The 23,144-nt window shown below is 50.7% G+C and overlaps 1 protein-coding gene across 8 annotated transcripts in view; it reads right to left on the reverse strand.

The window, feature by feature from the left end:
- Window positions 1-3,952: 3,952 nt before the first annotated feature.
- STRN3 (striatin 3) overlaps window positions 3,953-23,144 on the reverse strand; it is a 110,849-nt gene continuing 91,657 nt past the window's right edge. For all 8 annotated transcript variants that reach the window (XM_075330257.1, XM_075330254.1, XM_075330251.1 and 5 more), the window contains 3 exons: window positions 15,755-15,862; window positions 13,639-13,725; window positions 3,953-5,881 (listed from right to left, as the gene is read on the reverse strand). In XM_075330257.1, coding sequence (XP_075186372.1) covers window positions 5,712-5,881; window positions 13,639-13,725; window positions 15,755-15,862 — 365 coding nt within the window. In that variant the 3' untranslated portion in view covers window positions 3,953-5,711. The remainder of the gene's footprint in view (window positions 5,882-13,638; window positions 13,726-15,754; window positions 15,863-23,144) is intronic.

A 23,144-nucleotide genomic window follows, 5' to 3' on the forward strand; every position in this document is an offset into this window, starting at 1 on the left:
GCACGGCGCCCCTGCGCCGTTCAGATGCGCTCTTTGTCCTTGTCGCTGGCCAGCGTAAGGGTTCGCAGGCTTCCAAGTCAACCTTGGCTCGGTGGATCAAGGAATCGATTCTTGAAGCCTACCGTTCTTCTGGGCTTCCGCTTCCTTTGGGGCTGAAAGCCCATTCTACCAGAGCCGTGGGTGCATCCTGGGCATTGCGGCACCGGGCTACGGCTCAGCAGGTGTGTCAGGCAGCTACCTGGTCTAGTCTGCACACTTTCACGAAACACTATCAGGTGCATACCTATGCTTCGGCAGACGCCAGTCTAGGTAGGCGAGTCCTTCAGGCGGCGGTTGCCCACCTGTAAGAGGGGGTCGTTTTCGACTCTTTTTATCGAGGTATTCTTTTACCCACCCAGGGACTGCTTTTGGACATCCCAATTGTCTGGGTCTCCCAATGGAGCGACAAAGAAAAAGGGAATTTTGTTTACTTACCGTAAATTCCTTTTCTTCTAGCTCCTATTGGGAGACCCAGCACCCGCCCCTGTTCCCTTCGGGCTGTTTGTTCTTTTGTGTACACATGTTGTTCATGTTGAATTGTTCTTTTGGTTCATGGTTTTCAGTTCTCCGAACACCTTTACCTCCGAACACATTTACCTTAGACCAATTTATAAGTTTCCTCCTTCCTGCTTTTGCACCAAAACTGAGGAGCCCGTGATGCACGGGAGGGTGTATAGGCAGAGGGGAGGGGTTACACTTTTTAAAGTGTAATACTTTGTGTGGCCTCCGGAGGCAGAAGCTATACACCCAATTGTCTGGGTCTCCCAATAGGAGCTAAAAGAAAAGGAATTTACGGTAAGTAAACAAAATTCCCTTTTTTTCCCATATAAGAAAAAAAAACAAAATGTGTGAATCGGGCCCAAGGAAGAAGGTGATGCATATTGGATCGCTTGATAGAAAGGAGAAGGATATGTTACTTTTGTAACTAAAATATAAGGAAATTGATTGTAAAGAAGGGGCAAAATCATATAGTGCATCTCACTGAAGCCATATAGCTTATTCCAGAATTAATCCTATATTGGAAACGTTACGTTTCATAAAGTGTGTGCAGCGTTTCCAGTAATCCACCCCTCCAAAATAAAAATACACCTGTAAGAAAATCATCTGCAACGGTGGTTTACTAGCACAGACCCCTGGATTCTGCTACAACCTACAGTCTGAGGTCAGAGAACAAACTACATTATGAAATAGCTTCTGTTAAGGCCACCCGTGGTTTTAAAGAGGACCAACCACCAGGTTTTTTTCTATATAAACTAAAGCCAGTGCTATACTGGCACTATCAGGCTGATTCTATACCTACCTGTAGTTGTGACATCAGATGTGTAGTTTCTGAAATATAGGCAAGTAACGTTTGTGAAATGCACTGTTATTTGATGAGAGGTGCAACAGAGAATCTAATAGGTGGTTCGGGTTTTGCTAGTTATCTCTGCCCCTGTCTGATGGCTGTCCTTCCTTCCCAGTCTCTGTTATTACAGGGGAGGAAGGACGGGGGGGGGGGGGGGGGGGAGGAAGGACAGGCAGGCAGAACAAGCAAAACCCAATCCACCTGTTAGATATTCCATTGTACCTCCTCATCAAATAACTTGCTTGCCTATATTTCAGAAAGTATACATCCGATCTCACAACTAAAGGTATGTATAGAATCACCATGATAGTGCCAGTATAGCACTGGCTTTAGTTTATATAGGAAAATCCTGGTGGCTGGTCCTCTTTAAGCCTTTGAATTCACTTTAAAGGGGTGCTCCAGTCTCCAAAAATAATCTATTCACTGGATAGGTGTTAATTTTTAGAGCTGTAAAGGTCACACTGTTGGGACCTCCACCAATCGCTAGCCGGGGTTGTCCCATGTCCCTCATCTACGAGATCGCAGCCGGAGGTGAATGGAGCGCATGCATCCAGCCCATTCATTGTCTAGGTGATTAATATTGACAGCCGAGCTCTACGATTCTCATGGGTGCGGGAGAATCATCCTTTCTCAGACAATCCCACTGCTGGGATCCCCACAATCCAGTGGACCTCCACCAATCGCTAGCTGAGGTTGGCCTATGTCCCTCATCTAAGAGATTGCAGCTGGGACGAGGTGAATGGAGCGAATGCACCCAGCCCATTCATTGTCTAGGTGATTAATATTGACAGCCGAGCTCTACGATCTCATGGCTGAGGGAGAACCAACCTTTTTCAGGCAATCCCATGGCTGGAACCCCCACGATCCAGTGGACCTCCACCAATTGCCAGCTGGGGTTGTCCTATGTCCCTCATCTACGAGATCGCAGCCAGGAGGAGGTGAATGGAGCGCATGCACCCAGCCCATTCATTGTCTAGGTGATTAACATTGACAGCCAAGCTCTACGATCTCATGGCTGCGGGAGAACCAACCTTTCCCACTACTGGGACCACCATGATCCAATAATTATAAATCTTCCAGACGCTATTTATTTTTGTAGACTGAAAACCTCCTTTAAGCCTTAGTAGAACATGAGCTATACAACTGGTATGCCTTTACATCCCATAGTTAGATCAGAAAATTAGAAGATGGCTACTAAGAATGTTAAAAATGTTTATTTTTTTTTGTTTGTTTCTCAAATTAGGAAGAAAAAAAAAAAATTCTCTCCTTGTGGTTAGTGCCTCTTAAGGATCAAAAGGGTTTCATCATAACATGCAGGAGTTTATTTCAAGAATAAAATAAAAATATAGACTTTTCTGCATAATTTCATCTATATAAAACAGAACTACACTAGGCTAGTTAATGCGGAGGTAACATAAATACACATTTTTATAGTCTCCCCGAAGAGGTTTCATATAAACAAAATATAGAAATTATTTACAAAAATATCTTATTACCGGTCATGACGTATATAGGGTGTGTCAATCAATGCAAATGTATACAGGTACACCATTTAATATTTATTATATGCATTTTATATACATTATTTTTTTCAACAACTGTCTGCTTATTTTGTGGTACAATCTTTAAAAATTTGTCGATTTTGCAGTCTGTAAAACAAAAACAAAAAAACCTTATAAAATGCGCAAACTCAGATATTTTATCTGTTGTGGAAGACTAGAAAAAAAAGTAATTACGTGAAATGGTTTTAGTCATGCAGAAAACAAAAAAATTAAAAACTTTTTGTCTAGATCAGAAATTGAACAACGCTGGAAGAATAAATGAGTAAGACGACAAGTCTGAGGAGTAACCGGAGGATGCAGAGGTTCAGAAAGACAAAATGTAAGGATATTTTTTTTGACCTTTAGAGGTGTTCAGTTTTGATCTAGAAGGTCAAACATATAAAGTGCAAAAATTGCCCTGGAGCTACGGTATGTAGACTTTTTTTTTTGAGCTACGGTATGTAGACTTTTCATTTTTGAGTATCTTCCGCTCCATTTTGCAATGGCAATTTTGCCTTGCTCCGTACTTAGTCTGATATTGGGGAGGAAGAAATAAAAAAGCTCCCGATATTAAATATTTTATCGTAGAAATAATGGCGTTCAGTCATTGTTCTAAAAACTTCTGTGTCCCACAAATAATGCAAGTCCTGTGTCACACGAACAAAAAAACAAAAAAACAAAAAAAACATATAAAGCTGAAATAAATAACATTAAGCTGTTGGAACTTCGCTGGGAAACTTCTGGATAAATTAACTCGTAAATAAAGTAAACATACAAAATATCACACAGTGATAGAATGCTGCATTTGTTAAAAAAGGGGCTGGGGTGCAATGATAAGAGCAGACGGGACCCCTCTCGCCAGTTTAAAAAAAAAAAAAAAAAAAAAAAAGAAGAAGGAGCTAGTAGTTAGTGTGTGGCCCACCCAGTTCTGTTTAAAGGGAACCTGTCACCAGATTTGGGGCCTATAAGCTGCAGCCACCACCAGTGAGCTCTATATACAGCATTCTAACCTGCTGTATATAAGAGCCCAGGCCGCTGTGTAGAATACTCACCTAAGGGGCATTGCGGTGTAGACTTGTCAGATGGGTGTCTCCGTTCTCTGGTACCGGCGCCTCCTCTTTCAGCCATCTTTGTCCTCCTCCTTCTGAAGCTTGGGTGCATGATGCGTCCTAAGTCATCCCAGAATAGCCAGCATTGAGGTCCTGCGCAGGTGCGCTTTGATCTGTCATGAGCAAGGCAGATCACAGTATTGTAGTGCGCCTGCTCAGGACCTCAATTCCGGGTCTGGCGTCTCCTCTTTCGGCCATCTTTGTCCTCCTTCTGATGCCTGGGTGCATGACACGTCATCCATTGAGGTGCTGCGCAGGCGCACTACAATACTTTGATCTGTCCTGCTCAGGGCAGATCAAAGTGCACCTGCGCAGGACCTCAGTGTCTGCTAGTGTGGATGACGTGGGACGCATCGTGCACCTTGGCTTCAGAAGAAGGACAAAGATGGCTGAAAGAGGAGGCGCCGGCACCGGAGAAAAGACACCCACCCGACAAGTCTGCTCCGCACCGCCCCTTAGGTGAGTATTATAAAGTGATTTTTATGTTGTACACAGCGGCCTGGGCTCTTATATACAGAATGTTAGAATGCTGTATATAAGAGCCCACTGGTGGTGGCCGCAGCTTATAGGCCCCAAATCTGGTGACAGGTTCCCTTTAACCTCTCTAACGCCAGATTTTCTGGCCGCGTCACTGACTTCTGGATTTATAAAGGGATCCAGGGTACAAGGAGAAGAAAAAAAAATTATATAAAAATTAAATAAAAAATAAAGGATAATGTGAAGAAAAAAAAAATATAGTTAAAATTCATTCCATTCTCAGGTTTGTATTACCCTGATAAAAACACTGCAAAAACAAAAAGCATAAAAACAATAGTCAAACCATTATATATGCAGGACTAATGTTAAAAAATATATAGTAACACACTAGCATTGTCCAAAAATAAAAAAAAAATAAAAAAAAAAAAAAGGAAAAAGAGGGAAAAAAAAATTGAAATCCCTTCATTGGCTGCCAGACACCGAATTCTTCAATGCCAGCTATTAAAATAAGCTATGTTTTATTAACATATTGCAATCTGAACTGGGTAGAACGGTGCGGACGCCGCTTCCTTGCTACTGTTCTAGTCCTATAAAGTTCCGGGGAAACTTATTTTTGGGGATTAATGATCCGCTATTGCATTGTAACCGCCTGTTGCGCGCAAACGACTGAATACACAACGGTATATTCACACGTCGAGAGGCCGCGCCGTATACCCCCCCGTTAGATGAGCTCTTGATTCACAATACTTGTGCACCCAGGATCGAAATTGAAAGTACAAGGCGCAAAAAGAAAAAATAGCCAAAAATAAGATTAAAATGTTTTGTTTTTTTTCCTTTTTCTTCACATGGATTGTAGAAGAACATAGTTATAGTATATATAATAAAGGACAGACCCCCCTCTGCAGGGCCTGTGAATACTGGTTACTGGGAAAACGGAGGGAACAGAGTACAGTAATTTAAGCCCTGGACAGAGCCATCCTGATGAATGAAGATGAGGAGCGCCAGCTGTGCGGTAACCAGTATCTCCATAGCCTGCAGAAGGAGCCATCTTGTAGTGTCGGCGCTGGAGCAAATTCCTCTTGGCAGTGATGTTGTAAGGACTTGTTTCTTTAAATACCGCAAGTGACTCAATTTTTTTTGTTCCAAAATGCACTTGTGGCACTGTGAAAGCACAGGGAAGGGGGGAGAATTATGGAAGGGTCACACGAAGACCTTGGCCAGCGCATCGGCTCCAGCACTGGCGATGAACGCTTTGGATGGGTGAAAGGCAACATCGTATATTGACTCGTCCAACTTCTTGCGATGGGCGGTTATCTCCTGTACACACGTTTTACTGTCCAGATTCCACAAGCGAATGGAGCTATCATGGCCTGCAGGGGAAATGCACACAAGGAAGCCAGGTTACTGGTTACCAGAAGTAGCAAGGTGGCATCTCTTACAGGGGAAGAAGGGAATTTTGTTTACTTACCGTAAATTCCTTTTCTTCTAGCTCCAATTGGGAGACCCAGACAGTGGGTGTATAGCTACTGCCTCTGGAGGCCGCACAAAGAACTACACTTAAAAGTGTAAGGCCCCTCCCCTTCTGGCTATACACCCTCCCGTAGGAGTACAGATTCCTCAGTTTTAGTACCAAAGCAAGAAGGAGGAAAGCCAATAACAGTTTCAAAAACAAATTCAATCCGATAACTAGATCGGAGAACTTAAGAAACAACGTGAACAACATGTGCACCCGAAAAAACGAAACCCTAAAAACAGATAGGGCGGGTGCTGGGTCTCCCAATTGGAGCTAGAAGAAAAGGAATTTACGGTAAGTAAACAAAATTCCCTTCTTCTTTTTCGCTCCTAATTGGGAGACCCAGACAGTGGGACGTCCAAAAGCAGTCCCTGGGTGGGTAAAAAGATACCACATGAACGGGCTGTCATACAGCCTCTTCCTACAGGTGGGCCACCGCCGCCTGAAGGACCTGTCTACCTAGGCTGGCGTCTGCCGAAGCGTAGGTATGCACTTGATAGTGTTTGGTAAACGTGTGCAGACTCGACCAGGTAGCCGCCTGGCACACTTGCTGAGCCGTAGCCTGATGCCTCAACGCCCAGGACGCACCAACGGCTCTGGTAGAATGGGCCTTCAGTCCAGATGGAATCTGAAGCCCAGCAGAACGGTATGTGTGAAGAATTGGTTCCTTGATCCACCGCGCCAGGGTGGATTTGGAAGCTTGCGATCCCTTATGCTGACCAGCGACTAGGACAAAGAGCGCATCCGAACGGCGTAGAGGCGCCGTGCGAGAAATGTAAATCCTGAGTGCTCTCACCAGGTCCAACAGATGTAAACCCTTTTCAAATTGGTGAACTGGATGCGGACACAAAGATGGCAAAGTGATATCCTGATTGAGATGAAAGGAAGAAACCACCTTGGGAGAAAACTCTGGAATTGGACGCAGTACCACCTTGTCTTGGTGAAATACCAGGAAGGGAGATTTGCAAGATAACGCCGCCAGCTCGGACACTCTTCGAAGAGACGTGACCGCTACAAGAAAAACTACCTTTTGTGAAAGCCGAGAAAGGGGAACCTCTTTCAAAGGCTCGAAAGGCGGCTTTTGAAGAGCAAGGAGAACCTTGTTCAGATCCCAGGGTTCCAATGGCCGTCTGTAAGGAGGAACGATATGACAAACTCCTTGGAGAAACGTGCGTACTTTAGAAAGCTGTGCCAAGCGCTTCTGAAAGAATACGGATAACGCGGAGACTTGACCCTTAAGCGAGCTAAGGGACAAACCTTTTTCCAACCCAGACTGCAGGAAGGAAAGAAAAATTGGCAATGCAAATGGCCAGGGAGAAAACCCTTGAGCCAAGCACCACGCTAAGAATATCTTCCACGTCCTGTGATAGATCTTAGCTGAGGATGGTTTTCTAGCCTGTCTCATTGTGGCAACAACTCCCTGAGATAAACCTGAGGCCGCTAGGATCCAGGACTCAATGGCCACACAGTCAGGTTCAGGGCCGCAGAATTCAGATGGAAAAACGGCCCTTGAGACAGCAGATCTGGACGGTCTGGTAGTGCCCACGGTTGGCCTACCGTGAGATGCCACAGATCCGGGTACCACGACCTTCTTGGCCAATTTGGAGCGACGAGTATGGCTCGCTGGCAGTCGGACTTGATTTTCCGGAGAACTCTGGGTAACAATGCTAGAGGTGGGAACACATAGGGGAGTCGGAATTGCGACCAATCCTGAACCAAGGCGTCTGCCGCCAGCGCTCGGTGATCGTGAGACCGTGCCATGAAAACTGGGACCTTGTTGTTGTGCCGTGACGCCATCAGATCGACGTCCGGCGACCCCCAGCGGCAACAGATCTGTTGAAACACGTCCGGGTGAAGGGACCATTCTCCTGCGTCCATGCCCTGGCGACTGAGAAAGTCTGCTTCCCAGTTTTCCACGCCTGGGATGTGAACTGCAGATATGGTGGACGCTCTGCTTTCCACCCACGTCAGAATCCGCTGGACTTCTTGAAAAGCTTGGCGACTGCGTGTTCCCCCTTGGTGGTTGATGTACGCCACCGCCGTGGAATTGTCCGACTGAATCCGAATCTGCTTGCCTTCCAGCCATTGTTGAAAGGCTCGCAGGGCAAGGTAGATTGCTCTGATTTCCAGAACATTGATCTGCAAGGTGGACTCTTCCTGAGTCCACGTCCCCTGAGCCCTGTGGTGGAGAAACACCGCTCCCCACCCTGATAGGCTCGCATCTGTCGTGACCACTGCCCAGGACGGGGGAAGGAACGACTTTCCCTGTGACAATGAGTTGGGGAGAAGCCACCAACGTAGAGAATCCTTGGCAGTCTGAGAGAGGGAGACAGTCCTGTCGAGGGACGTCGATTTCCCATCCCATTGGCGTAGAATGTCCCATTGTAGAGGGCGCAGATGAAACTGCGCGAACGGGACTGCCTCCATTGCTGCTACCATCTTTCCTAGGAAATGCATGAGGCGCCTCAGTGAGTGCGACTGGCTCTGAAGGAGAGATTGCACTCCGGTCCGTAGCGAGCACTGCTTGTCCAGTGGAAGCCTCACTATCGCTGATAGAGTATGAAACTCCATGCCAAGATAAGTCAGAGATTGGGTCGGGGTTAGATGAGACTTTGGAAAGTTGATAATCCACCCGAAAGTCTGAAGAGTGTCTAGCGCCACCTTCAGACTGTGTTGGCATGCTTCTTGAGAGGATGCCTTTATAAGCAGGTCGTCTAGGTACGGGATGACCGAGTGACCCTGCGAGTGCAGAACAGCTACTACTGCTGCCATGACTTTGGTGAAGACCCGGGGGGCTGTTGCCAGACCGAAGGGTAACGCTACGAACTGTAGGTGCTCGTCGTGTATGACGAAACGTAGGAAACGCTGATGCTCTGGTGCAATCGGCACGTGGAGATACGCATCTTTGATGTCTATTGATGCTAGAAAATCTCCCTGAGACATTGAGGCTATGACGGAGCGTAGGGATTCCATCCGGAACCTCCTGACTTTTACGTGTCTGTTGAGCAACTTCAGATCCAGGACGGGACGATACGATCCGTCCTTTTTTGGGACCACAAACAGATTGGAGTAAAAACCGTGACCCTGTTCCTGAAGAGGGACGGAGGTCACCACTCCTTCCGCCTTTAGAGCGGCCACCGCCTGCAACAGAGCATCGGCTCGGTCTGGTGGTGGAGAAGTTCTGAAGAAACGAGTTGGCGGACGAGAACCGAACTCTATCCTGTACCCGTGAGATAGAATATCTCTCACCCAACGGTCTTTGACATTTGCTAGCCAAATGTCGCCAAAGTGGGACAGCCTCCCACCGACCGCGGGTGTGGGCATCGGAGACCGCAAGTCAGGAGGACGTCGTTTTGGCAACGGTTCCTCCGGCTGGTCTTTTTGGGCGTGACTGAGACCTCCAAGAATTTGAACGTCTCTGGTCCTTTTGAGTCTTTTTTGACGAGGCGAATTGGGACCTGCCCTGTCCTCGAAAGGACCGATAACCCGACTGACCCCTCCTCTGTTGGGGCTTGTTTTGTCTGTGTTGCGGTAAGGAAGAGTCCTTACCCTTGGAGTGTTTGATGATTTCATCCAAACGCTCTCCAAACAATCGGTCACGAGAAAAAGGCAAATTGGTTAAGCACTTCTTGGAATGAGAATCTGCTTTCCAATGTCTCAACCACAGAGCCCTACGCAAAACAACTGAGTTGGCTGACGCCACTGCCGTGCGGCTTGTAGCGTCAAGAACAGCATTAATCGCGTACGACGCGAATGCCGCCATTTGCAAGGTCAATGGTGCTACCTGCGGGGCAAATGCACGTGTGACAGAGTCGACTCGCGCAAGCCCGGCCGTGATAGCTTGGAGTGCCCATACGGCCGCAAAAGAAGGCGCTAATGACGCTCCAATCGCTTCATAGATGGATTTCAGCCAGAGCTCCATCTGCCTGTCAGTGGCATCTTTAAGTGCCGCTCCATCTTCAACAGCAACCAAGGATCTGGCTGCAAGCCTGGAAATTGGAGGATCCACTTTTGGACACTGGGTCCAACCCTTGACCACTTCAGAGGGAAAAGGGTAGCGTGTATCTTTAAGTCGTTTAGGAAAACGCCTTTCAGGATAAGCGTGGGGTTTCTGGATTGCGTCTCTGAAGTCAGCGTGGTCCAGAAAAGTGCTTAATGTACGCTTAGGGTATCTGAAATGGATTCTCTCGTGCTGCGAAGCTGACTCCTCTACAGGAGGAGCTGGTGGGGAAATATTCAACATCTTATTGATGTTAAATATAAGATCATTAACTATTGCGTCACCATCTGGTGTATCTAGATTGAGAGCGGTCCCAGGATCAGAATCCTGATCAGTTAAGTCCGCCTCATCACCCATAGATTCATCCCGCTGGGATCCAGACCATTGAGATGAATGTGAAGGCCCGTCATAACGAGCCCGCTTAGGCTGCCCGGGGCCATCGTCCGAGTCAGAGTCTTCACCCTGAGGTGTAGATGCCCGTCCCGGAGCTAGGAGCTGAGGGGAACCAGGGGGCAATACATGCACAGTGTCCGTGGTCTGAAGTACAGGCCTAGCTCGCAATGTGTCAAGAATTTGTGACATAGTGAGAGACATTCTGTCAGCAAAAGCTGCAAACTCAGTTCCTGTCACCTGGACAGCATTCACAGGTGGTACACCCTGGGACACGTCCAGCAGAGGCCCCGGCTGTGCAAGCGCCGCAGGGGCCGAGCACTGCACACAATGGGGGTCCGTGGAGCCTGCCGGTAGAAAAGTCCCACATGCGGTGCAGGAAGCATACAATGTCTGTGCCTTGGCACCCTTGCGTTTTACGGGCGACATGCTGCTGGCTCTCTGCATGTGAGAGAGTCTATAGCCAAAAGGGCGACCAGCGCTATGTAATACCAAGTATTTGTAGCAACAAAATACTAAGAATACTACGAGCACAAGAGGGGGTGAGCCCTGAGGGCTGCTTACCGCCCGCTGAACAGCGGGTAAGAGGCTGCTGAATGCCTTGTCTGGGTCTCCCCGGCTCCCCTCTGCAGCTCAGCGTGTCTGCAAGAATGGCTGCCGGCTACTGTGGAGAGGGGCGGTCCGTGGGAGTTCCCAAACAAAAGTGCGGGAACAGTGTCCCCTCTGTGCTGACTGTGAGGGCTGGAGTATGTAAAAACGACTCCAGCCCTCAGCGCTGATGCCCTGGCCAGCGTCCCGCCCCTCTCCTGACTGGCAGGTCTGTGGGCGGGAACGAACGCAAGCAGGCCGCAAAAGCCGGGGACTCGAGTTATCAGCGCGGCCGCCGTAAAAGCGCGGGCCGCGCTGAAGTCCCCGGCGCACCGCAAGTGCCAGCCGCGCCGCTGTTCGAGCGGCCGGCGCGACCGAGTTCTGGACGTGGGCAGCGTCCCGCCCCTCTCCTGACTGGCAGGTGTGGGGGCGGGAACGAAAGGAAGCAGGCCGCAAAAGCCGGGGACTGTAGTTATCAGCGCGGCCGCCGTAAAAGCGCAGGCCGCGCTGAAGTCCCCGGCGCACTACAAGTGCCAGCCGCGCCGCAGTCCCAGCGGCCGGCGCGTCCTATTCCCATAAATGTGCCTGCTTCAGCAAAGCTGAATGAGGCCATGGCACAGGCGCCGCAGCGCTGATGTCCCCCGGCGCACTACAACACCCAGCATGCTGCGGTGTGAGCGCCAGATACACGGGGACACAGAGTACCTTGAGGATGCAGGGCCATGTCCCTGATGTACTCCGCTCCATCCAGCATCTTCTCCAGGGGCTGTAGATGGAGCACGGTCTCTGTGCCTGGAGACCGGTAAATCCCACTTCACCCAGAGCCCTGTAAAAAGGGATGGGGAAGGAATCAGCATGTGGGCTCCTGCCGCCGTACCCGCAATGGGTACCTCAACCTTACAAACACCTCCGACATAAGTGGGGTGAGAAGGGAGCATGCTGGGGACACTATATGTGTCCTCTTTTCTTCCATCCGACATAGTCAGCAGCTGCTGCTGACTAAAAACAATGGAGCTATGCGTGCGTGTCTGACCTCCTTGCGCACAAAGCTAAAACTGAGGAATCTGTACTCCTACGGGAGGGTGTATAGCCAGAAGGGGAGGGGCCTTACACTTTTAAGTGTAGTTCTTTGTGCGGCCTCCAGAGGCAGTAGCTATACACCCACTGTCTGGGTCTCCCAATTAGGAGCGAAAAAGAAACAATGTATGCTACAGAGGGGCATCATGCACAATCACAATATGGAAGCACACGAAAGTGGGAAGGAGGGGTTATCAACTACAACTCTAAAATATCTCTTGGATTCGTGCATTTCTTAACCAAGAACCAGCAAAAACACTAGGGCATGCCCTCATCATCACCCGCCTCGACTACTGCAACCTCCTGCTCTGTGGCCTCCTTTCAACAGTCTTGCACCCCTCCAATCTATCCTAAACTCTGCGGCCCGGCTAATCCACCTCTCCCCTCGCTATTCCCCTGCCATTACTCTGCCAATCGCTTCACTGGCTTCCCATCGCCCAAAGACTCCAGTTCAAAACCCTAACCATGACATACAAAGCGATGCACAACCTGTCTTCTCCCTACATCGGTGACCTAGTCTCCCAGTACCTACCTGCACGCAACCTCAGATCCTCACAAGATCTCCTTCTCTATTCCTCTTATCTCCTCTTCCCACAATCGCATACAAGATTTTTCCCACGTCTCCCCCATACTCTGGAATGCTCTACCTCAGCATATCAGACTCTCACCTACCATGGAAAGCTTCAAAAGGAACCTGAAGACCCATCTCTTCCGACAAGTCTACAACCTACAATAACCCTCAGTCCAGTACAACACTGCGCAACCAGCTCTGTCCTCAGCTATTGTACCCTCACCCATTCCCTGTAGACTGAGCCCTCGCGGGCAGGGTCCTCTCTCCTCCTGTACCCTCACCCATCCCCTGTAGACTTTGAGCCCTCGCGGGCAGGGTCCCCTCTCCTCCTGTATCACCCATTTCCTATAGACTGTGAGCCCTCGGGGGCAGGGTCTCCTCTCCTCCTGTACCCTCACTCATCCCCTATAGACTGTGCGCCCTCGCGGGCAGGGTCCTCTCTCCTCCTGTTCCCTCACCCATTCCCTATAGACTGTGAGCCCTCGCGGGCAGGGTCCTCTACTCCTGTATCCTCACTCATCCCCTATAGACTGTGCGCCCTCGCGGGCAGGGTCCTCTCTCCTCTTGTACCTGTTTTTCTGTAATGTTCATGATTTTTGTACTTGTATACCCTTTTCACTTGTAAAGCGCCATGGAATAAATGGCATAATAATAATAATAATAATGATGATAACTCAATGCCACTTTCAGGCTTTCAAATGGACTCAACAATTTGTACAACGCTTTACCCTTTTGTGCAGGACCCCAGCACGTTCTAAAAAGATGTATTTATGAGGATTAGCACAGTGATCCGGGTCAGTTACTACCCCAAAATGTACAATATTGCACACAATGAAGCTGACCGTCTCCATGTTCTGGTGCACGTCTGGATAAATTGTCCGCTGTAGCTCTGCAGATTGAGCTTTCAGGGGCGCAGACTGCTTATGTAGAGCCATGTGCACACAGCAGAGGGGTCACAGACAAGATGGTAGTACATCCAGGCACTTACTTCCAGACATTAGGTAAATTCCATTAGGATCCACTGCAAGACTAGTAACTGCATCCAGGTGGGCAACCATTGAATGAATGGTCTTCCCTGCAAAAAACAAAAGGAATGAGGCAATTACTACAAGAAGATTATGAAGAGGCTTTAAAGGGGTTGTCGAAAACTAATTTTTTTTTTTTTACCATGGGCCCAAATACTTGCCTAGGACCAATCTCTGCCAGTACAGACAGGGCAGTTGCTTCTCTTCTGCGCTGCTCTGCTGATAGGGCCTGTCTGCTGATGATATGGTGATGGACCGCTGGATCCCAGTAACCTGTGTGGAGCTGGCTGCCAATCATCATGATGTCAGCAGTCACACCCCATACTGAGTAGCTCAAGAGAAAAAGAGCCGATCTGTGAACGTGGAGCAGCCGATTCGTCGGTGCCGGGGACAACTGGCAGGTAGTTAGTAACTACTACTGGTTATTTTTTTTAACTATGGACCTTAGTCCTGAGTTATCCCTTTAAGAGGTTGTCCAGTTTACTTACATACTGATGACTTATTCTTATAATAGACCAACATCGGATCGGGGAGGGGGCTGATCTGCTATTGAACCCCCTGGGACAACACAGCTCTGTTCACGAAGGAATGGCTGTCCTCAGGCAATACAGATCAGCTCTGTCCACTCACATATGGCCACTGCTAAGCTGCACACAGCAGACAGGTGGGGTCTGACCTGATATTAATGACCTATTCTCAGGACGACCCCAACATCTAAGTAATGAGGCCGTCAGTAATGGTATGAAGGATCTCTGCCTAATGTATGTGACACTTTAATTGCCAAGTAATTTTCATATAAATGATGAGCTCACCCACCAACATCAGACTGAGCGGGATAATCAGACGAATGTTTCCAATAAATAGGGTATATTCTAAAAGGACACCAGGACTTGTCTTATCCATAAAAAATACAGAAATTACTGATCCATGTTAAATCCAAGTAGAAAAAAAAAATAGGTGAATATGTTCAGTGGTACAGAGCAAGGGCCAGAGGGACTACACCAAAAGCGGCACGTCTCTGACCTCTACGATCTACACTCGCGGCTATGTAGCAGGTCTACTTTGGCATTTACGCTAATCTGCCCGTGAGCCCCTGAGCGTGCACTGCACAGGTGAGCGGATCTTGGCTTCTTTTTGTTCCCAAATGTACATGGGTAACACTACTTTGGGGCTTGATAAATACTTTGTGGAGCACTATAGTGATTGACAGATGTCTGCGCCCAGGGCTGATCCCCCGTCCCCCCCCACCAGGGCTGATCCCCCGTCCCCCCCCACCAGGGCTGATCCCCCGTCCCCCCCCCCCACAAGGGCTGATCCCCGTCCCCCCCCCCACAAGGGCTGATCCCCGTCCCCCCCACAAGGGCTGATCCCCGTCCCCCCCCACCAGGGCTGATCCCCGTCCCCCCCACCAGGGCTGATCCCCCGTCCCCCCCCCACCAGGGCTGATCCCCCGTCCCCCCCCCACCAGGGCTGATCCCCGTCCCCCCCCCCACAAGGGCTGATCCCCGTCCCCCCCACAAGGGCTGATCCCCCGTCCCCCCCCACCAGGGCTGATCCCCCGTCCCCCCCCACCAGGGCTGATCCCCCGTCCCCCCCCACCAGGGCTGATCCCCCGTCCCCCCCCCACCAGGGCTGAACCCCCGTCCCCCCCCCCACCAGGGCTGATCACCGTCCCCCCCCACAAGGGCTGATCCCCCGTCCCCCCCACCAGGGCTGATCCCCCGTCCCCCCCACCAGGGCTGATCCCCCGTCGCCCCCCACCAGGGCTGATCCCCCGTCGCCCCCCACCAGGGCTGATCCCCCGTCGCCCCCCACCAGGGCTGATCCCTGTCCCCCCACCAGGGCTGATCCCCCGTCGCCCCCCACCAGGGCTGATCCCTGTCCCCCCCCACAAGGGCTGATCCCTGTCCCCCCACCAGGGTTTTGTAGATTGTATAGGGCTGTATAAGGCATTGCATTCCACCACATTACTACACTGTTCAATTCTACCTTAAAATTATAGCTGTTTGCAGCCGCGTACAATGCCCAGACAAAATGAACCATCTTAGTGAGTACAATAGATATAAAAAGGGAGCTCACCGGACTTGTTGTCAAAAAATTTAATGTGCCTATCCTCATAGGCAGCAATGGTAACAGGTAGAGTAGGGTGGCTCACAACCTTGTTTATGTGGCCACTAAATGGGATACCTGCAAAACAACACAAACACACAAGAATCAGTGTAATCATCCATTACTGAAATACCATTAACTCAATATATTGAGATATACTGTACTAATGCCATTAAAGAGGTATTCTCATGGTATTAAATTGCTTTAGTTACACAGCAGGAAGAAGGGAATTTTGTTTACTTACCGTAAATTCCTTTTCTTCTAGCTCCAATTGGGAGACCCAGACAATTGGGTGTATAGCTACTGCCTCCGGAGGCCACACAAAGTATTACACTTAAAAGTGTAAACCCCTCCCCTCTGCTATACACCCTCCCGTGCATCACGGGCTCCTCAGTTTTGGTGCAAAAGCAGGAAGGAGGAAACTTATAAATTGGTCTAAGGTAAATTCAATCCGAAGGATGTTCGGAGAACTGAAAACCATAACCAAGAACAATTCAACATGAACAACATGTGTACACAAAAAAACAACAGCCCGAAGGGAACAGGGGCGGGTGCTGGGTCTCCCAATTGGAGCTAGAAGAGAAGGTAATTTTGTTACTTACCGTAAATTCCTTTTCTTCTAGCTCTTATTGGGAGACCCAGACGATTGGGTGTATAGCACTGCCTCCGGAGGCCACACAAAGCAATTACACTAAAAAGTGTAAGGCCCCTCCCCTTCTGGCTATACACCCCCAGTGGGATCACTGCCTCACCAGTTTTAGTGCAAAAGCAAGAAGGAGGAAAGCCAATAACTGGTTTAAACAAATTCACTCCGAGTAACATCGGAGAACTGAAAACCGTTCAACATGAACAACATGTGTACCCGCAAACAAACCAAAAATCCCGAAGGACAACAGGGCGGGTGCTGGGTCTCCCAATAAGAGCTAGAAGAAAAGGAATTTACGGTAAGTAACAAAATTCCCTTCTTCTTCGGCGCTCTATTGGGAGACCCAGACGATTGGGACGTCCAAAAGCTGTCCCTGGGTGGGTAAAGAAATACCTCATGTTAGAGCTGCAAGACAGCCCTCCCCTACGGGGAGGCAACTGCCGCCTGCAGGACTCTTCTACCTAGGCTGGCGTCCGCCGAAGCATAGGTATGCACCTGATAATGTTTGGTGAAAGTGTGCAGACTCGACCAGGTAGCTGCCTGGCACACCTGTTGAGCCGTAGCCTGGTGTCGCAATGCCCAGGACGCACCCACGGCTCTGGTAGAATGGGCCTTCAGCCCTGATGGAACCGGAAGCCCAGCAGAACGGTAGGCTTCAAGAATTGGTTCTTTGATCCATCGAGCCAGGGTGGCCTTAGAAGCCTGCGACCCTTTGCGCTTACCAGCGACAAGGACAAAGAGTGCATCCGAACGGCGCAGGGGCGCCGTGCGGGAAATGTAGATTCTGAGTGCTCTCACCAGATCTAACAAATGTAAATCCTTCTCATACCGATGAACTGCATGAGGACAAAACGAAGGCAAAGAGATATCCTGATTAAGATGAAAAGAGGATACCACCTTCGGGAGAAACTCCTGAATGGGGCGCAGCACTACCTTGTCCTGGTGGAAGACCAGGAAGGGAGCCTTGGAAGACAGCGCTGCTAGCTCAGACACTCTCCGAAGAGATGTGATCGCTACTAGAAAAGTCACTTTCTGTGATAGTCTAGAGAGTGAAACCTCCCTCAGAGGCTCGAAGGGCGGCTTCTGGAGGGCAACTAGTACCCTGTTCAGATCCCATGGATCCAACGGCCGCTTGTACGGGGGTACAATATGGCAAACCCCCTGCAGGAACGTGCGCACCTTAGGAAGGCGTGCCAAACGCCTCTGAAAAAAGACGGATAGCGCCGAGACTTGTCCTTTAAGGGAGCCGAGCGACAAACCTTTTTCTAACCCAGATTGCAGGAAAGAAAGAAGGGTAGGTAATGCAAATGGCCAGGGAGACACTCCCTGAGCAGAGCACCAGGATAAGAATATCCTCCACGTTCTGTGGTAGATCTTAGCAGACGTGGGCTTCCTAGCCTGTCTCATGGTGGCAACGACCCCTTGGGATAAGCCTGAAGACGCTAGGATCCAGGACTCAATGGCCACACAGTCAGGTTCAGGGCCGCAGAATTCCGATGGAAAAACGGCCCTTGGGACAGTAAGTCTGGTCGGTCTGGTAGTGCCCACGGTTGGCCGACCGTGAGATGCCACAGATCCGGATACCACGCCCTCCTCGGCCAGTCTGGAGCGACGAGTATGACGCGGCTGCAGTCGGATCTGATCTTGCGTAGCACTCTGGGCAAGAGTGCCAGAGGTGGAAACACATAAGGGAGCCGGAACCGCGACCAATCTTGCACTAGGGCGTCTGCTGCTAGAGCTCTTTGATCGCGAGACCGTGCCATGAAGGTTGGGACCTTGTTGTTGTGCCGGGACGCCATTAGGTCGACGTCCGGCCTTCCCCATCGGCGACAGATTTCCTGAAACACGTCCGGGTGAAGGGACCATTCCCCTGCGTCCATGCCCTGGCGACTGAGAAAGTCTGCTTCCCAGTTTTCTACGCCCAGGATGTGAACTGCGGAGATGGTGGAGGCCGTGGCTTCCACCCACATCAAAATCCGCCGGACTTCCTGGAAGGCTTGCCGACTGCGTGTTCCGCCTTGGTGGTTGATGTAAGCCACCGCTGTGGAGTTGTCCGACTGAATTCGGATCTGCTTGCCTTCCAGCCACTGCTGGAACGCTTTTAGGGCAAGATACACTGCCCTGATCTCCAGAACATTGATCTGAAGGGAGGACTCTTGCTGAGTCCACGTACCCTGAGCCCTGTGGTGGAGAAACACTGCTCCCCACCCTGACAGACTCGCGTCTGTCGTGACCACCGCCCAGGACGGTGGTAGGAAGGATCTTCCCTGTGATAATGAGGTGGAAAGGAGCCACCACTGCAGAGAGTCCTTGGCCGTCTGGGAAAGGGAGACTTTCCTGTCCAGGGATGTTGACTTCCCGTCCCATTGGCGGAGAATGTCCCATTGAAGTGGACGCAGATGAAACTGCGCAAACGGAACCGCCTCTATTGCCGCCACCATCTTCCCGAGGAAGTGCATGAGGCGTCTTAAGGAGTGCGACTGACTTTGAAGGAGAGCCTGCACCCCAGTCTGTAGAGACCGCTGCTTGTCCAGCGGAAGCTTCACTATCGCTGAGAGAGTATGAAACTCCATGCCAAGATACGTTAGTGATTGGGTCGGTGACAGATTTGACTTTGGGAAGTTGATGATCCACCCGAACGCCTGGAGAGTCTCCAGTGCAAAATTCAGGCTGAGTTGGCATGCCTCCTGAGAGGGTGCCTTGACCAGTAGATCGTCCAAGTAAGGGATCACAGAGTGTCCGTGAGAGTGCAAGACTGCTACCACTGCTGCCATGATCTTGGTGAACACCCGAGGGGCTGTCGCCAGACCAAATGGCAGAGCCACGAACTGAAGATGGTCGTCTCCTATCACGAAGCGTAGAAAGCGTTGGTGCTCCGTAGCAATCGGCACGTGGAGATAAGCATCTTTGATGTCTATTGATGCTAGGAAATCTCCTTGGGACATTGAGGCAATGACTGAGCGGAGGGATTCCATCCGGAACCGCCTGGCGTTCACATGCTTGTTGAGCAGTTTTAGGTCCAGAACAGGACGGAAGGAGCCGTCCTTTTTTGGAACCACAAAGAGATTGGAGTAAAATCCTCGCCCCCGTTCCTGAGGGGGGACAGGGATCACGACTCCTTCTGCTCTTAGAGAGTCCACCGCCTGCAGCAGGGCATCTGCTCGGTTGGGGTGTGGGGAGGTTCTGAAGAACCGAAGTGGAGGCCGAGAACTGAACTCGATTCTGTACCCGCGAGACAAAATGTCTGTTACCCACCGGTCTTTGACCTGTGACAGCCAAATGTCGCAAAAGCGGGAGAGCCTGCCACCGACCGAGGATGCGGAGGGAGGAGGCCGAAAGTCATGAGGTAGCCGCCTTGGAAGCGGTTCCTCCATTTGCTTTCCTGGGGCGTGAGTGAGCCCGCCAGGAATCTGAGCTCCCTTGTCCTTTCTGGGTCGTTTTGGACGAGGAGAATTGGGCCTTGCCCGAGCCTCGAAAGGACCGAAACCTCGACTGCCACTTTTTCTGTTGAGGTTTACTTGCTCTGGGCTGTGGCAAGGAAGAGTCCTTACCCTTGGACTGTTTTATGATTTCAGCCAATGGCTCACCAAACAGTCTGTCTCTAGATAATGGCAAGCTGGTTAAGCATTTTTTGGAACCAGCATCTGCTTTCCAGTCCTTTAACCATAAGGCTCTGCGCAAAACCACAGAATTGGCGGCCGCCATAGAGGTACGGCTCGTAGATTCTAGGACAGCATTGATAGCATAGGTCGCAAACGCAGACATTTGCGAAGTTAGGGACGCCACCTGCGGTACTGCTGGATGCATGATAGCATCCACCTGTGCCAGACCAGCTGAAATAGCTTGGAGTGCCCACACGGCCGCGAATGCTGGAGCAAACGACGCGCCGATAGATTCATAGACAGATTTCAACCAAAGGTCCATCTGTCTGTCGTTGGCATCTTTAAGTGAAGCGCCATCCTCTACTGCGACTATAGATCTAGCCGCAAGCTTGGAAATTGGGGGATCCACCTTTGGACACTGGGTCCAGCGTTTGGCCACTTCAGAGGGAAAAGGATAACGGGTATCCTTAGAACGTTTAGAGAAACGCTTGTCTGGATGAGCGTCGTGCTTCTGGATTGATTCTCTGAAGTCAGAGTGGTCCAAAAAAGCACTTAATTTACGCTTGGGATACAGGAAATGGAACTTCTCCTGCTGTGCAGCTGCCTCCTCTGCTGAAGGAGCTGGTGGAGAAATATCCAACAGTCTATTAATCGCCGATATAAGGTCATTAACCATGGCGTCACCATCAGGGGCATCCAGATTGAGAGGGGCCTCAGGATTAGAATCCTGATCACCGTCCTCAGTCTCATCACAGAGAGACTCTTCTCGCTGAGACCCTGAGCAGTGTGATGACGTCGAGGGTCTTTCCCAGCGAGCTCGCTTAGGCTGCCTGGGACTGTCATCTGAGTCAGAGACTTCAGCTTGTGATGCTTGAGACCCCCTTGAAGTACGGATTAGTTCCAACTGAGGGGGACCGGAGAGCATAGACACAGCAGTGTCCATGGTCTGAGGAGCTGGCCTGGCCTGCAAGGTCTCCAGGATTTTTGTCATAGTCACAGACATTTTATCAGCAAACACTGCAAAGTCTGTCCCCGTCACCGGGGCAGGGTTCACGGGCGTCTCTGCCTGGGCTACCACCACAATAGGCTCTGGCTGACGAAGTGCCACTGGGACTGAACATTGCACACAATGTGAGTCATTGGAGCCTGCCGGTAGATCAGCCCCACATGCAGTACAAAGTGTACACAGCCCGTGCCTTGGCAGCCTTGCGTTTTGCGGATGACATGTTGCTGCCTCCTCAGAGCAGTACAGGGTGTCAAGCCAAGAAGCGACCTTACAGTGCACTATATAAATATATATATATATATGGTACCAAGAAAAAAGTACACTAATATAACACTGAGGCACTAGAGGGGCCAGCACTACTGTGCTGCTTACCGCCCGCTTAGGAGCGGTGTGTGGACGCCAGAAATCCCTCTAGTCTGGGTCTCCCAGAGCCTGCTGCCTTTCCCCAGCCAGACCGCATGTGTAATGGCTGCCGGCGTCCTTGTGGAGAGGGGGGGCGGGCCCTGGGCGTACACCGACGAAGAGCGGGAAGTCTGCTTCCCCCTGTGCCTAGTGAGAGGGCTGGAGCATGTAAATAAAGCTCCAGCCCTCGGCGCTGTTAATTGAGCAGCGTCTCTCCCCTACCCTGATTGACAGGGTGGGGGCGGGAACGAAGCGGCGCTAGGCCGCAGAAGCCGGGGGCTAAAGTTAGAAGCGCCGCCGCCGTAAAAGCGCGGTCGGCGCAAAGTCCCCGGCGCACTACAAGTCGCAGCTGCGCCGCCGCTCCAGGAGCGGTCGGCGCAGTAGTTCCCAACATGAAACGTCACTCAGCAAAGCTGCAGTGACCTAACCCCGGCGCACAGCGCTACTGTCCCCGGCGCACTATAACGCTCAGCAAGCCTGAGAGTGTCCGTGCCTGCCGGGGACACAGAGTACCTGAAAGTTGCAGGGCCTTGTCCCTGAACGGCACTCCCGCTCCAAATCCAGCAGGTTCTATGGGTCTGTGGATGGAGCCCGGCCCCAGGGCTTGGGGGCCGGCAAGATCCCACTTCCACAGAGCCCTCCAGGGGATGTGGAAGGAAAACAGCATGTGGGCTCCAGCCTCTGTACCAGCAATAGGTACCTCAACCTTACAAGCACCACCGCGGGTGAGAAGGGAGCATGCTGGGGGCCCCATATGGGCCCTCTTTTCTTCCATCCGATATAGCCAGCAGCTACTGCTGACTACAAACAGTGGAGCTATGCGTGGATGTCTGACCTCCTTCGCACAAAGCAGAAAACTGGTGAGCCAGTGATCCCACTGGGGGTGTATAGCCAGAAGGGGAGGGGCCTTACACTTTTTAGTGTAATTGCTTTGTGTGGCCTCCGGAGGCAGTGCTATACACCCAATCGTCTGGGTCTCCCAATAGAGCGCCGAAGAAAAAGGAATTTACGGTAAGTAAACAAAATTCCCTTCTTCTTTGTCGCTCCATTGGGAGACCCAGACAATTGGGACGTCCAAAAGCAGTCCCTGGGTAGGTAAAGAATACCTCGGTAAAAAGAGCCGTAAAACGGCTCCTTCCTACAGGTGGGCAACCGCCGCCTGAAGGACTCGCATACCTAAGCTGGCATCTGCCGAAGCGTAGGTATGCACTTGATAGTGCTTCGTGAAAGTGTGCAGACTCGACCAGGTAGCCTGACACACCTGCTGAGCCGTAGCCTGGTGCAGCAACGCCCAGGACGCACCCACGGCTCTGGCAGAATGGGCCTTCAGCCCTGAAGGAACCGGAAGCCCAGCAGAACGGTAGGCTTCAAGAATTGGTTCCTTGATCCACCGAGCCAAGGTTGACTTGGAAGCCTGCGACCCTTTACGCTGGCCAGCGACAAGGACAAAGAGCGCATCCGAGCGGCGCAGGGGCGCCGTACGAGAAATGTAGAGTCTGAGTGCTCTCACCAGATCTAACAAGTGCAAATCCTTTTCACGTTGGTGAACCGGATGAGGACAAAAAGAAGGTAAGAAGATATCCTGATTGAGATGAAAAGAGGATACCACCTTCGGAAGAAATTCCGGAACCGGACGCAGAACCACCTTGTCCTGGTGAAACACCAGGAAGGGGGGCTTTGCATGACAGCGCTGCTATGTCAGAC

Source organism: Anomaloglossus baeobatrachus, chromosome 12 (genome assembly GCF_048569485.1).
Source record: "Anomaloglossus baeobatrachus isolate aAnoBae1 chromosome 12, aAnoBae1.hap1, whole genome shotgun sequence".
NCBI classification, from domain to species: Eukaryota; Metazoa; Chordata; class Amphibia; order Anura; family Aromobatidae; genus Anomaloglossus; species Anomaloglossus baeobatrachus.